Here is a 15,806-nt window from a genome sequence, read left to right as displayed (position 1 = left end):
AGGGGCCGTGAGACCAAGGCACGTTGTGAGCCGTTGATGGTCCCATCTCATGACTCGCGTTCGCGCACAGCGCACGGCCTGGTTGGCTGTTTATTGTCGGGATGTTGAACCGATAAATTTGACAGGTGGGGTTCGAGCCTAATCCCCCGCAATGGTTGGCCTGGTAGTTACGGTAGTCTCCCCCTAACAGTTGTCTATCTACTAGCTTCCCTTTCGACTACATCTTAGGGCATTGACTACTAGGTACCTACCTACGTACCTGCTAGCCTATTAGGGAGCTACCTAGCTAGTCTACTCCAGTTATCATCTTTCTTTGTCTGCTCACTCCCCTTTTCTTCTGATCCCTGTCTGCCCGCTGGCATAAATCGAGTGTGTTCCTCCAGGCTCCAATGGCATCCACACCGTTGTCATGGCTTTTGTCGACCCGCGCCAGTCGACCCAGCCTCATCAAACGGTGACAACTATCATAGTTACGGCTCTGGCCATCTTTTTTGTCTTCCTCCGACTGCTAGCTCGGGGTAGGAAGCGTGTACGGCTAGGCCCCGATGATTACACGCTCATTGTCGGATTGGTATCTGCCATCTCTTTCCGTTTTCACGCGGTTATTGGCTAATGTGCATTAGGTCTTTGTGATAGTGATTGCAGCTGTCAACCTCGCCTGTCTGGGCCAATTCCCACAACTGCAATGAGCTGAACCATACTGACGGTGTCTGCCTAGGTATTCACTATGGGATGGGCCGCCACACGTCCCGCATTCCACCGGCCGATCTTCTCATTTTCTCCCAGGTACGATCATTGTATTTTCATGTCACCTAGTTCGCGTGATCGTTGACGTGTCCTGTACAACACAGCTCCTATACGCATTCGAGCCTCTCTACATCACCACGGTCGGCATCATCAAAATCTCCGTTCTTCTGATGTATCATCGCATCTTTCCAGTCCGTCTCATCCGCGTCGCGGGCATCCTCCTCGCTACCATCACTGTCGCCTGGGTCATATCCGTCGACCTTGTCGCCATCTTTCAGTGCACGCCCCTGGAGAAAGCGTACAATACCCCCCTGGCTGGTCACTGCATAGACCTCAAAGCCGCGTTGATCGGCAATGGGGTTCCGAACTTCGTCACGGACATCTGCATCCTCGCCCTACCAGGTCCGCTCATTTGGAAAATCCACGCAGGTTTCAGCCAGAGGATCTCAATCTTGCTTGTCTTCCTGAGCGGGAGTTTGTGTGTGACACGAAACTCATCTCCCCCCGCTGTCGACGATTTGTGGAACGCTAATACGATTCCTTTTTCTGTTCGGCTGGGTGCGGCCATGGAAGACCGTTACCAGGGAGGGCAAGCCCTCCACGCTGATTGTCGAAGTAGACAGTCCGAATGCGGTGAATATCCTCCTCCGCGGAGGCTTCGTACTTGACGGCAAATATTTTAACACCGGCTACTACAACCGCAATCAGCAGCTTTTACAGTACTTTAAATACCAGAAATACAGCCATATTAAGTAATACTGTCGGAAAAACCGGGCCTGCGTGTACTACACCGGCTCGTACGAATCAACGAACTACACATTCAGAAACAACAAGATACATACCAAGTGCGCAAACTACGGGCTGAAGCACTTTACTTTTAACCATATCTATACTAAGAAAAAGAATCGATTAGAGGCTATCCAGTAACACCGACTAAATGCCCCCGTATTATACGTTGAACTCCCTATCAGTAACAGTAATATTACTGTTTAAACCGTCCCCGAGCCCGAGGCCAGCCCTAAGCTTATCTAATTGCAACACGCCCGTGGCCGCTCTATAATAACCCAAACTGCAGCTGCTCGCAGTAAGAGCTGCAAACCGACCAAAAAACCGATAACACCAACCGTAGAAGTTAAAGCCGTAACTGAGAACAATCGCGGTAAGCAGCTAAAGCACCGCCATAAAAAGAATAATTAAAAGATTATAGAGGTTGATACCTACAGCCGGAGCCCGTCTATCGGCAACACCCCGGCACCGCCAACCAAAACAGCTTCGGTTCTCAGCCTCGATAATATTATAAACATATCCAAGCCCGTGATCTAATACCGAAGCAACCGGCAAAACCAGTTCACCGTCCCGAACAAGAGTAATAATAATAAGCTTAGTATTCTTGCTCCGGACGCCACCGAATCCACCCCAACCGCAAGCAATAAATAGCTATTACAAGCAGCTTAAAATTATACAGACAAACTATTAGAAATCTAATAGTATTATAACACATCTTCTCAGTAAGAAGAGAATGCGGAACACAAAACTTATTACTATCTAAAAGCTTTGGATAAACCACTACAGCAGCCAGATAACTATATACTCCCAGGCCCTAGAGGAGCATTTTTATTTGGTAATAAAACCAACACCGAGTACGGGACTTACTTCGCGGATCTGCTTCTTTATAAACAGGTATATTAATCCGAAGACGTGGGCAGTCCGATATTAATCCCGGTTTCTCAGCATTCTCATACTACAGATGCCGGGGGAGGGCTGCGTCCACATTTATAATATATACCAGCCCGGTAAGAACAACAACCAACACAAAACCGACGGGCCCGAGCCAACGCCCGAACCCGAAGACGAAGATCTCTGTAAAAAAAAACAAATCCAGTACTTAATCTACTTTCTGCAGCCCTGCGGGAGCCGAACAAGCATATAGTTCTCAAAGATTTTAATCTATATTATCCGCTTTAGAATCCGCCGGGCTATACCCACACCAGCAATACAACCATCCAACTACTTAATATTACTACCGACAAAGACCTCGAACTGCTCCTACCGGAGAAAGCAGTCATATATAAAAAAAACAGTACCCGTACCACCATCGATCTGACATAGGCCACGCAGTGGCTTAAAAAACACCTCAGCTACTACAGTCCACAGAAAAACTAGTGGATCAGGATTAATCACATACCGATACACACCGTGTTTAACTTCAGCCCTGCCCCTGCCCCCGCGGTGAAGAGGTGGGACTGGGCCAACACCGACTGGCAAGCCTATCGCAGCGAACTGGCCAACCAGCTACAACCAATAATCGGCCAACTGGCCAGACCGATTACCATCAATGCAGCGGTGGAAGACCTCGTCGAGGCCCTGACTACCGCTGCCGAAACCGCCATGCCGAAGAAGACCATCACCGAATACTCCAAGCCCGGTTATACGGAGAAAATAAAGAAACTGAAGCACCGCATGCAGCAAACAAAGCAGTAGACTAAGTCCGGCCGCCGGGCGGACTAAAAGACCTACAGCCGAGCCCGCAACGCACTATATTAATAAACTGCTAAATAGAAAAAACAGATACATCGAGAAAAAGTAGAAGATAGAAGACACTTTATTAAGAGATTTTAGAAACTAGCCCGCTGGGCCCGTATACGCGGGGACCCGAGGCCTACATTTATACCCGTACTACAGTCGCCAACCGGAGAACTAGTAGAAAAACCCGAAGCTAAAGCCGAACTCTTTCAACAGACCTTATTCCCAGCCGTCGGCACAGCAGACCTTACCAATATTAACAGCTATAAGTACCCCAAGCCGTACAAAGCACCCCGGGTGACCCTAGACGAGATATACCATACAGTTCGGCAAGCCGCACCCAGAAAAACTCCCAGTCCCGACAGGCTGTCTAACCTGGCTCTTCAGCAAGTTTTTTCTTTTATTAAGCATCGATTAACCAATATCTTCAACATATATCTGAATATAAGCTATTGCCCCCAGCACTTCCGCCGGTCGACCACCATAGTTATTTACAAGCCGGGTAAAAATAATTATACCATACCTAAAAACTATTAATCTATTGCTCTACTTAATACGCTGGGCAAGACCCTTAAATCAATCATCGCCTTCCGAATTAGCTATATAATAAAAGTCCTCGGGCTGCTCCCGGAGCACCACATAAATAGGCACCGAAAAAGGTCCTGCGACCACACTCTGTATCTAATTCTTAAACAAATCCACACCGCGTGGCGAACTGACTATTCAGTAGCTAGTTTACTGGCAGTTAATACCCAGAAGGCCTATAACAACATAATACACCGACGTCTTCTCTACAACCTACGAAAACGCCGCGTGCCGGCTAAAATAGTCAACTAAACTGCTTCCTTCCTCGCCAACCGGCGAACCGCCATCGCCATATAGAAGAAAATTATAAAGAAAAAAAACATAGCCGTGGATATCGCCCAAAGCTCGCCGCTCTCACCTATTCTTTATCTATTTTATAACACCGACCTTCTTAAACTGCCCTCCGTAGACGGCTGTATCCTAATTGTTGGCTATATAAACAACGTCTGCATGCTGATATAAGGGGACACTGTTCTTAAGAACTACATCCATCTACAAAGGCTCCACCGCCACGCCGAAGTCTAGCAACGCCAGTACGCCTTAGTATTCTCACCATCGAAGTACAGCTTAATTAATATAGCGAGGGGCCTCCCGCGCACGGAAACACCCTCCACTATACGGCTAGACGAGCCCTTAATTATTACAGAAGTAATAGTTAAACCGGTATAGAGCCTCCGCTACCTCGGGGTCTTCTTAGACCCGGAACTGGCGGAAACCGCCCACCTCGCCCAACTAAAAACTAAAGCTACCCGGCTGACAGCCGCGCTTTCATCAATTACAGGCTCTACCTGGAGAGTACCAACCGCCAACCTACGCCGAATATACACCGCCGTTCTGATCCCCCAACTGCTGTTCGGGTGCTCCACATAGATTATCCGCGGCGCCAGGGGCCACCAGAAGACCGCTACCGATATCACGAAGCGCTTCGAGAGTATCCAACACAGAGCCCTATGCCGAGTGGCCGGGGCCTTCCGCACCACCGCCCGGGCTGCCCTCGAGATATGTGAGGCTACGAAAAGGACATAAATCAACCAGGCAAGAATTCCATTCTTGGGGAAAAACGGGAAGAGGAAGGCCCTGCGGGCCTTCACTCTGGACTATATACATATATAGAGCCATGGGTGCCTTAGGCACCCATGCCTGGTCACATAACAGGCCGTCAAGGCGCCTGTCAAGATATGCCTTAACATGCCGCCACCGCAGATTCTGATTAAGCGAGCCACCGAGGACGCCTGCCTCCGGGTTATAGCATCACCGTTCTACCACCGAGCCCTACTCCCAATCCGACGGGCCCACCCCAACAGACGCCGTCCCGGTGGCCCGGAAACCGATCCGGCCATATCACCGCTGAACCGCCTGAAACACCGACTGGCCCGAGACCTCGGGCTTAACCCGGGCATTCCGGTGCCCATCGAAACCGTCGAACCGATACTAGTTCCACCGTAGTAGCAGCCCCCCGCTATTAATATCGCCGACTCCAGGAAGAAAGCCCTTCGAAAATATACTCTTCTATCCCCCACCGTTCTCCCCGCGTACACCGACGGCAGCGGCCACTCCGATGGCATCGGCGCTGCAGCAGTAATCCGCAATAAGAACCAAATCATGCCGGTTAGCCGAGAGGACACCCACACAGTATACTCTACGGAACTAACTAGCATCAAACTCGCCCTGGTCCTCGCTGAAGAGGAGCCCGACACGCCCATCCACAGAAACACTGTTCCCCGGGTGGTGTCGACCCTGGCTACTCCCAAGTCTAAGTTAGTAGTAGTTCTCACCGATAACCAAGCAGCTATACGGGCCTGCGCTGAGCCCCGGCGCCAATCGGGCCAGGCAATTATTAAAAGAGTGGTCAACCGGCTCGACCGCATGCCGGAGGCCGGTTGGCAGATACGCCTCCAGTAGCTCCCGGGCTACAAAAACATACCGGGCAACGAACTGGCCGACCAACATACCAAAACAGCAGCCGCTCGGGCCGCCGGCCAACCGGTATCCTCCATACTAATCTCCGCCGTGCTTCAACGCCTCCGGAACTTAGCCAACCGGCAATAAAAGGCCAACTGGGCAGGCAACCCATATAGCTTCCACACCCGCCGTATTCTCACCGACGCGGCGGAGAGCAAGCGTACCCTCAGTCTGCACACAGGCCTCCACCGGGCATGGTCCTCGGTGCTAATCCAGATGCTAACTGGCAAAATTACCCTAAGTACTTACCTGGGCACTATCAGAGCCGCCGAATCAACCGCGTGCTCCTGCGGGTGGGGGTTCCAATCGGTTGAACACGTCCTTATCGAATGCCCGAGGCATAACTCTCTTTGCTGAAGCACCCTGTGGGCTAGAAAAAAACTTACTGACTTCCGGCGTCTCTTCGGAGAGAAGATAGTAAAGCAAACGATCCGCTTTATACTGTATACAAGGCTTCTGGGTCAATTCCAAAGCCTGACCGACGTCGTCCTTAACGCTACATCCACTGAGACGTGACCGCCACCGGCACGCGGGCAGGCTGCCAACTGCCAACCAGCCCGTGTGTCACCCGGCTACTCGCCTAGCCAGTAACCAACTGGCTTTCTTCGAACAGCAAGCTTTTATTCGTCATATCGAGGCCATGACATCCGGAGACCCTCGGGCCAACCGGTGAAGAATACTGATAACGGACCTGGGCACTGAACTGTGTGAGGCTACGAAAAGAAGATGAATCAACCAGGTAAGAATTCCATTCTTGGAGAAAAAAGGGAAGAGAAAGGCCCGCAGGGCCTTTACTCTAGATTATATATATATATAGGGCTATAAATACCTTAGATATCTATAACTAATTATATAACAAGCTGTTAAAATATTTATTATTATTTTTTTTTATAAATAGACTAATTTATATAATATATTAGTATCTAATTAGCTAGTTAGCTGAACTATAATAATTAAAAAAAGTAGAGATAGAAGAATTAATAACTAATACTATAATTAAAATAAATTTTTAGTTAGTTGGTTTAATTTAAAGAATCTATTTTAAAAATAGAAAAAATTTCTAATTAGATAATATATTTCTTAGCCGTCGGCTGTAGAAATAGTTAGTTAACTATAATTTTTTATTAGTTAATATAAACGGGCGAACTGGCTAGAAAACTAGACCGATTAATATAACTAACTAATTATAGAATTAAGAAGAATAGATTATAAATTATTATAAAGATTACTTAGGATTTTTAAAGCCTATGTAGATAGATGGCTGTTAGTACTAATAGCAGCTTGCTCAGCTAGTTGGTTGAATTAAGTAAACTGGCGGAAAATCTTAGCCGGTTGGCGGACCAGCGCGGTAAACTAGCAGAGAATATTAGCCGGTAAATGGAGTAGGATGGTAAACTAGCGAAGAATATTAGCTGATTAGTATATTAAAATAATAAACTAATAAAGAATCCTAGCTAATTAATAGATTTAAATAGTAAATTAGTAGAAAATCTTAACCGCTTAATAAATTATAAATAAATATATTTAAATTATTTTTAATTATTTTTAAATTAGCTGATTATAAACTAACAGAAGTAGTTAATTAAATAAAAAAATCTGAAAATAGTAGTTTATTTAAATATTAATTATAAAATATAATAATTTTTAATAATATATTTTTAAAATTATATTATATTTACTATAGCAGATTAATATTTTAATTATTTTAAAATTTTTTAAATAAGATTTTTATATTATAAGCTATAATAAATATAACAGTAGTTTATAATTTTTCAAATAGTTTATTTTTTTTATATTTTATTATTTATATTTAGAATTATAATAGGATTTTTAGAGTTTTTAGTTTATTTAGAATATAGATTTAATAAAATAAATACTAATTTTTAAAAATAAAATATTAAATAAAATCTTAAAGTTTTTATATATTCGGATAAGACTAGTTTATAAACTTTATAATTAATTATATATATAATTACTTATAGTTTAAAATATTTTAAAATAAATAACTAGCTTTTTTAATATAATTAAAAATAATAAATACTAATAAATATATAATTTTTAATATAAAACTTAGAATATAGCTAATACTGTCGGTTAATTTATTTAATATATATAATCTATATTTAAATAAACTAATCTTACAGAAACCAGATTATATTCTTAGTATATTTAATTAATTTATTAGTAGTAAAAATATTTAGATACTAAGAACCCCCGAAGATTTTTAAAAATTTAATTTAATTTAAAAATAATAGCTTTAGTTAATAAAAAATAATATTATATTAATTAACTAGTTAATATAGTTATTAACAGCTAACTAGATATAAAAAAAAAGTTTATTTAGTTATTCTAAATAAAATTAATAAATATTTATAAATAGTTTTTTAAATAATAGATAATATTTTTATTTTAATTATTAATTTTAGAATAATATATAAAAAAATATTACTTAATACTATAATATTTATAATAGTAAGACTAAAAGTAATTAATAAAAATATTATTATAATTAAAAATAATTAAAATTAATAATTTATATTTAAAAAATATCTGATAGTATATAGTTTTTATAAATTTTTTATAAACTTATTTTATAATAGCTTAAAAAAATAATATTCAGTTAATTAGTTAATTATTATTAATATATAATAATAAATATAGCTGCTGTAGGTATAAATAGAAAGCTTTTTAATATAATTTATTATTAGTTTTAGTTATATACAGGCCGGTACCGGAAGTAGTTAAAATAAATTATACTTCTAATTTATAATTTTAGTTTAATAGTAGATTAAATAAATACTAATAAACTAATTAATATTATTATATATATACGGCTAAAAATAGTCTTAGACTATAATATAATATATAATTTTAGACCCGGAATAGCCGGTAACTAGTTGGATATAATATAATTATATAATTTATAGCTGAAGAAGCTGGTTTTTAGATATAAAAAAATAATTTTATAATTAAAAATAATTATTATAAAGAATAAGTTTTTTTATATTAAGCTTAATATTAGTCTAAATAGTATTAGAAGATAGCTAATATAGTCTATTTTTTAGTTTTAATAATTATTTTAATTATTATATTATTATAATAAACTATATTAATTAAAATTTTAAATAAGAACTTATTCTTAAAAACAGCTTCGGCGGTAGGCTTAGTAAAAATCCCAGGAATTTTAGAAATTTTAATAATAAGAATAATAAAAAATATCTAAATTTTAAAGATTTTAATAGTAGGAATAATAAAAGATATCTAGATTTTAGAAATTTTAATAATAGGAATAATAAAAGATGTCTAAAATTTAAACTAGCTATTAAATATTAAGTTAGCTGTAAATATACTAATAAAAAATTTTTATAGATTTTTATTTAATTAATAATTTTATAATAAAATCTAAAACTGCTTGTATTTGTGGTTATTATTTATATTTTTTAATAGATTCTATAACTATTAAATAAGAATATCTAATTTTATATTTTATTTTTCTAAATAATATATAATCTTAAAGTTAAACTCAGAAAAAAATTTAATCTAATAGATTTAATAATAATTTAACTACTCAATTATTATAAGATATTATAAATTATAATAGTTAGTATAAATCTTAATCAGCTTATTTAATAGAATATTTATAAATTTAGGCCGCCAGGTTTTAAAATACTAAATAATAATAAAAAGTTTTTTATTATAAATTATATAATTTAGTTTAATAAAGAATATCTGCTTTAAAAAAAAGACCATAGATTAAAGCATATTATTATATATTTATAAAAATATACCCGTAGATATAAAATCTAAAAAATTAATTTTTATTTATATTTTTAAATTAGAATTAAAGTAAGCTAAAACTAGGACTTTAGTAAAGTTCTATTTTAAATTTTTAAAAATCTTTTATATTTTATTTATTTAATAATATAGGCGGTAGCAGATCTTCTTTATCCCGGAGTAAATAAAATAAGTTTTATTTTTTTTAATTATATTAGTAAATAGATATAATCGGTTGCTGAAGTTTAAAATAAAATAGTAATAAAAGTTTATAAAATCTATAAAAATTTATATATTTTTAATTATATAAAATATTTACTAGTTACTCATAGCTTTAATTTTAGCCAGATTTATATAGATATTATTAGTACTAATAATCAGACTAAGATAAAGTATTTTAATAATATAAAATATATATTTATTAATATTAAGCTGTAGTTTATAGTCTAATAATTAATAGAATATTTTAAGAATATATTAAATATATTTCTATTATATCTAGCTGTAGATAAGTATATTATTTAAATATATAGTATAAAATATATTTAAAAAGTTAAATATAGCTTTATTAATAAAGCTTTAGAAAATGGCAGATATATTATAAAGACTAAAAAATATAACCAGATATTTAAACTATTTATATTAAGTATTAAATATAATTAGCTACTTCTAGTTTTTTTTAATATAAAGCTGGTTGAATATATAGATTATATTAAATTTAGTAAAAACTATAATCTTATTTAACTAGTTTAAAATCTTATTAATTAATAGAATAAAATAATAGTTTTTAATAATAATCTTATTTAATATATAGTAGTTTATATATACATAAAGATTCCTGCTAGGCTTATATATAAATAGAACCGGGGCTACTACCGGAAAAAAATTCAAATAAATAAAATTCTTATTTAGATTTTTATTAAAATATTTTTTAATTATATTTAGTTTTTGTTTAAATATTAAATAGTAGTTTCGGGTAAATAAAGACTTAGTATTACTAAATAAATAGATTTTATAGTTTTTAAAATAATATAATAATAAAATATTAATATTCTGCTTTATAAAAATATTAATTATATTATAATATTTAGAAGAGATTTTTATCTTCAGCTGCTTATAAATATATTTAGATTTGTTTTTTATAAATATATTATAGTTGTTAGGCTGAACCACTTTAATAGTTATAAAATAAAAAAAGATTTTAAAATAAAAAAAGATTTTATATATATAAAATATTAATATAAAGTTATAATAGTTAGATTATATAACTATATAATAAAAAGTAGATATATTTATAAAATTAATATGAACTAGTAAACTAGCTGGTAAATTAACGGAGCTAATCAGTAAATTAGTAAGGTTAACCGGCGAGAAGCTGGTGGTAATATAAAAGAAATAAAGAAATAAAAAACTACTATAAATGATAATTTTAATTATATAAGATCTTATATATTTAAAATAGTTTTTTATAAAATACTAAAATAAATTAAAAGCAACTATTTGCTTAATATAATTAATATAAGAATTATAAATATAGAATTATAAATTACTTAGAATTAACTTCTATCAGAAAAGATTAGTTAGATAATAGAATAATTATTCTAAATAATTACTAATAGTTAGAATATATGGAATACTCTCTGTTAATAAAATATATAAAAAGCTGTTAGTAAGAAATAAAAAAATAGATTTGACTAATTTATAAATACACAGCTATAGTCTATATATAAAAGATTTATTAAAAAAATTTATTTTATTTTTATTATTAATTAAAATATAAACAGTTTTCTAGTTTATATATACTATAAAAATAAAATATAATTTAAAAACAGATTGCTTTTTATTAAAAATAACTAAAAAACTAACCAGCAAATTAATAACTGGCTGATTAACCAGTAAAGATTTAGCTGATTAGTTAATTAATAAACTAAAAAATAAAAAAAAAAGAAAAAGAAAAAGAATAACAACTATAAAAAGAACTATATAATATAAAAATAGAAATATCTAAAATAATTAAGTCTTTAAAAAAAGGTTTTTTATTATATTTTTAGTAAGAAATTATTCTTTTATTTTTTTTAATAATAGATTTAATAAAAAAAAGACAGATTTTTAAAACCATCAGCAGTAATTTTATAAATACTATAGTTATAGCAGATTTTATTAAAATAATATATATTATTTATATAATAGCCGGAGTCTTAGTAATTAAAATAGTAGAATTAATATATTAATATTATTTATTTTTCTATAATAAGTCTCGGGGGCTAATTCTAGGAGATAAATTAGATACTAAATTAGTTCTATAGTTTAATAGTAATAATATTAAATTTAATATTAGGATTTATAAATAGGCTTAATACTAGAAGAACTAATAAGACTCTAGACTTAACTATAAAAACTAATTTTTTTATAATTTAAATAAACTAGTTATAAGAATAGTAGAAGAAGATTTTTATTTAATTTTTTTTATATAATAAGTATTATTAAGTATATTTTTTATATAAATATACTATTTAATATATAAAAAATAATTATTATAGAATTAAGTATAGTAAAATACTTCTATATATACTTAGGTTTAAAAATTTCAGCTTTATTAAAAAGATTAAGAATATAATAATAATATATAATAATTATTTTACTAGATTTTTAAGCTACTAAGACTAGTTTTTAATTAACTATATTAGTTATAAAATAAATACTAAAATAATACTTGATTTTTTTAAGTAGACTGGTAAATCTGATGTTCGGACTATAAATAGCTATCTACTATATTATTAAAAAAATAGATTTTTTTATTTAATTTAATATATATTATATTTAGCTTTGCTTAGTTAGAAATATAAATAGATTTTTTTTTAGCTTTTCTAAAAGTATAAATTTTTATAAATTATATATATTAGTTAAATTACTTTTAAGAGACTGCTAAAAATAAATAATATAAAAATATTATATAATAATAGTAGCAGCGGCAGCTATAATAGTAGCAGTATAATTAGAATTTGTATAAAATAATTTACATTTTAATATAGACTTAGGCTTGGGCTTAGGCTTAGATTTAAACTTAGACTCAGGCTCGGGCTCGAGCTTAAAGAAAAAGAAGAAGAACAGATAAAATAAACTACTGTTAGTAATAAGAAATTTATATAGATTATTTTATTTTTTCTAATAAAAATAAATAAGTTTTTTTAAATAAAAATCGTTAAAGATATTTAAGACTTTGTTAAGTATATTGATTTTACTAACTTTAGATTATTATAAAAACTTAAATATTTTATTAATATTAAAAAAAACCAGATTATTTAGATTTTTTATTTTTATAGCTTAGCAGCGGGAGTAATAATATATTTTTTTATAATAATTTGAAAAAACTAGAATTTTTATTTATTTAGATTTATTACCGGGTGTGGTTTAGTTTTTTGGTAATTTTTTTATTCTATAATAAAAAAATATTAGTCGGAAGATAAAAATATTTTATATTTTCTAAAACTAAAAATCTAATATCTTTAGATTATATTAAAAAATTAATAGAATTAATTAAATTAATAAAATAACTAATAGGATTAGAGAGTAGGAATAAAAAGTAGAAATTATCTAAATAAAGTAATAAAAAGCTTATTAATAATAAGCTTTTTAGTAGCTGTAATTAATAACAGCAGCAGTTAGGATCTGAATTAGAAAAAAAACAGATTCTTAATAATAGAAAGAGATTAAAGAGGATAAAAAAGATAAAAGATTAATAAGAGAAGAATGGAATTAGTGTAAGGCTATAAAAAGAAGATGAATCAACCAGGCAAGAATCCCCGGGCTCACCAGTTGGGCCCGCGATTGAACATTAACCGGCCGGACTCCCCCTGAAGCCCGAAACGCCCACTGCGCTGGACCTTAGGGGGGGTAGACTTATTAAAGAAGAACGCCAAGCCCGACTCCTCGGGGTGCTGCTTGACAAATATTTTATGTTTAATACCCACCTCCGGCATGCAGAGGCCCGCGCCTCGAAGGCCCTACAGACTATTAGGACCCTGAGAGGGTCTAATTAGAGGCTTATTCTTACCGAGCGACGCCTTTTTTATACTGTCTGTATTGTCCCCGTTATAATATACGCTGTATTAGTCTAGCACGCCCCCCGGACCCGCGGCTGTACTAAGTAATATAACCGGCAGATCCGTATACTTAATAAAATCTAACGCCGCACGGGCAAGGTTATATCCGGAGGCTTCCGTCTGGTAGATATTAATATTTTTAATACTAAACTCCAGCTACTACCCACCCTGGAGTATTTTTACCGAGCCCGCCTGTAGGTTTTTCTCCGGCTGGCTACCTTCCCGCTATACATTTATTTTGCTAACCGGCGAATATTCTACTGCAACCCGGTTCTTCGATCGCCCCTGGAATCTGCGGAGAAGGATCTGGAGCTTAGCACCGACGTCGAATTTGTTATAGTAGAACAGAGACTTTTTTTCGCAGCCCCTCCGTGGTGGCACCCCCTGGAAGTAGTAATCAGTATCACCAAGGAGAAGGCTCTGATAATATACTTTATCCGCATAACTGCAGCCCCAACTACTGTAAGAATTTATACCGACGGATCCGGGCTGCTGGCTGATACTAATCCGATGAAGTAAATTAATACCGCTGCGGTGGTCCTTAACCCCCCGGTGGTTTTTATAGCTTATATGAGAACGGAGCGGGAGTGTATGGTGCTGGTGGCAGAGCTAGCTAATATTATTCTCGCCCTTCGAATGGCGAGGGACAATTCGATTCTTTGGGGTCTTTTAGAAATATTCACCGACTACCAGAGCACTCTTCAGGCGCTGAAGAACCCGGGGCTAGTGTTGGGGCAGTATTTAGTAAGAAAAATCATCGATTTAATTAATTAGAGGCGCTAGCTTAGTGCCAACGCCCCCGGAACCGGAGATCTCATCTTTTTTTAGGTGCCCGCGCATGTGGGCGTTCCAGGAAACGAGTACGCCGACGAAATAGCCAAGCGGGCTGCAGGGTGGAGGAAGAAAAAATCTGGTCCCCGTGGTCCGCCGCTGCGGGCCTAAGATAAGGCGGGGACGATCCTAAAATCTTTTCTGGAGGCTTGGATCAAGACAACCGGTAAATAGGCTTGGCAGACGAACTGGTAATAATTGATATACGGTAACTTTCTTCGGCAGTGGGTGCCGGAGCTGGAGGGGGCTAAAGGTCTTCGACGGTATGATAAACTGAGTTGCCCCCAGGAAGCAGCCCTGTTCCAAGCTTGTATGGGTAAGATAGGCTTTAACAGCTTCCTTGTCTTTATTAAACGGACAGACAATCCGGGCTGCTTCTGCGGGGAGGCCCCGGAGACCGTGCACCATGTTCTTCTGAACTGTTCTTGCTATAGGGCTCTTTGGAGGGCTGGCGGAGACTCTAACCCTGGCCCCCTACAAACACTGGCGGAGGCGCTTACCGAGCTGTAGTGGGTAAAGCAAACAACCATATTCCTTCTGGTAACTGGCCGGCTGTTTTATCTGCTATCAACGGCACCGGTGGTGGCATTGATGCCGGAGGCAGGCTCCGAGGCAGGGTCCTCCGGTGAAGCGGACATGCTACGGCCTCCGGGAGCTCGGCGCGTCCCGGGGAGCGCTCTAACAGCACCTGCTGATCACTAATATCTTGTTAATTATCCCACCAATCGACCATTTGGCCCGGCAACCGGCGACACCCGCCAGTTCGCAGCAGGGCCCGCAGGCCAACCGGCGACCCCCGGTAACCAGCCGGCCAACGGAACCGAAGGCTGGAGCATCGACACTTCCTATACCGGCCCGAGGCGACAGCAACCGGCGGAGACAAGGGAGCCAGTTAGCCGGGGAGACTGCGAACTGGCGAAGGACGCCGCGCGCGATTAACCCGGCATGGGCTCCCGGGCTCGCTAACGGAGTGCGGCGAGCGAAGGCAGGCAGGGAGCGTGGGAGAAGAACTACGAAAGCTAGTTAGTGGTTTTAGGGGCCCACCGCCGCACAGATCGACCCACACACGTGAATTGGAGCTAGGAAAGCCAGCTCGAACTGGAGGACCCAGTTGGCAGTAGAAGGGGGCCAGTTGGCGGCGTTAGATGATGCCACCCACGGAGAATTTCATCCACGAAGGCCTATCTCGCCGCACGAATCGACCCGTATACACATGAATTGGGAACTGGAAGAGCCGGCTGTTGTAGAAGAAGCCAGTTGGCTGACATATCTAGAGTTGCC

General features: G+C 36.3%; 5 protein-coding genes across 5 annotated transcripts; 4 read left to right on the top strand and 1 right to left on the bottom strand.

Moving 5' to 3' along the window:
• Positions 1-409: 409 nt before the first annotated feature.
• Positions 410-1,503, top strand: BO66DRAFT_402102 (uncharacterized protein; the record flags this gene model as incomplete). The annotated part of the gene is made up of 4 exons (XM_025648799.1): positions 410-571; positions 646-786; positions 852-1,225; positions 1,332-1,503. The coding sequence occupies 4 exons, from the start codon at positions 410-412 to the stop codon at positions 1,501-1,503; spliced, it is 849 nt and encodes a 282-aa protein (XP_025503268.1).
• Positions 1,504-2,494: 991 nt separating this feature from the next.
• BO66DRAFT_402101 (uncharacterized protein) lies at positions 2,495-3,228 on the top strand (the record flags this gene model as incomplete). The annotated part of the gene is made up of 3 exons (XM_025648798.1): positions 2,495-2,540; positions 2,651-2,676; positions 2,911-3,228. The coding sequence occupies 3 exons, from the start codon at positions 2,495-2,497 to the stop codon at positions 3,226-3,228; spliced, it is 390 nt and encodes a 129-aa protein (XP_025503267.1).
• A 1,815-nt stretch (positions 3,229-5,043) lies between these two features.
• On the top strand, positions 5,044-5,757 carry BO66DRAFT_402100 (ribonuclease H family protein; the record flags this gene model as incomplete). Its single annotated transcript, XM_025648797.1, has 2 exons — positions 5,044-5,297; positions 5,337-5,757. The coding sequence occupies 2 exons, from the start codon at positions 5,044-5,046 to the stop codon at positions 5,755-5,757; spliced, it is 675 nt and encodes a 224-aa protein (XP_025503266.1).
• An 8,870-nt stretch (positions 5,758-14,627) lies between these two features.
• On the top strand, positions 14,628-15,140 carry BO66DRAFT_392416 (uncharacterized protein). Its single transcript, XM_025647498.1, has one exon. It carries the CDS (start codon positions 14,838-14,840, stop codon positions 15,033-15,035), a length of 198 nt encoding a protein of 65 aa, XP_025503265.1. The 5' UTR covers positions 14,628-14,837; the 3' UTR covers positions 15,036-15,140.
• On the bottom strand, positions 14,628-15,793 carry BO66DRAFT_471962 (uncharacterized protein; the record flags this gene model as incomplete). Its single annotated transcript, XM_025652913.1, has 3 exons — positions 14,628-15,213; positions 15,272-15,535; positions 15,721-15,793. The coding sequence occupies 3 exons, from the start codon at positions 15,791-15,793 to the stop codon at positions 15,083-15,085; spliced, it is 468 nt and encodes a 155-aa protein (XP_025503264.1). The 3' UTR covers positions 14,628-15,082.
• Between the last annotated feature and the right edge of the window lie 13 nt (positions 15,794-15,806).

This window comes from Aspergillus aculeatinus, assembly GCF_003184765.1.
Source record: "Aspergillus aculeatinus CBS 121060 unplaced genomic scaffold BO66scaffold_28, whole genome shotgun sequence".
Classification (NCBI taxonomy): domain Eukaryota; kingdom Fungi; phylum Ascomycota; class Eurotiomycetes; order Eurotiales; family Aspergillaceae; genus Aspergillus; species Aspergillus aculeatinus.
This window is presented reverse-complemented; position numbering and strand designations above follow the sequence as displayed.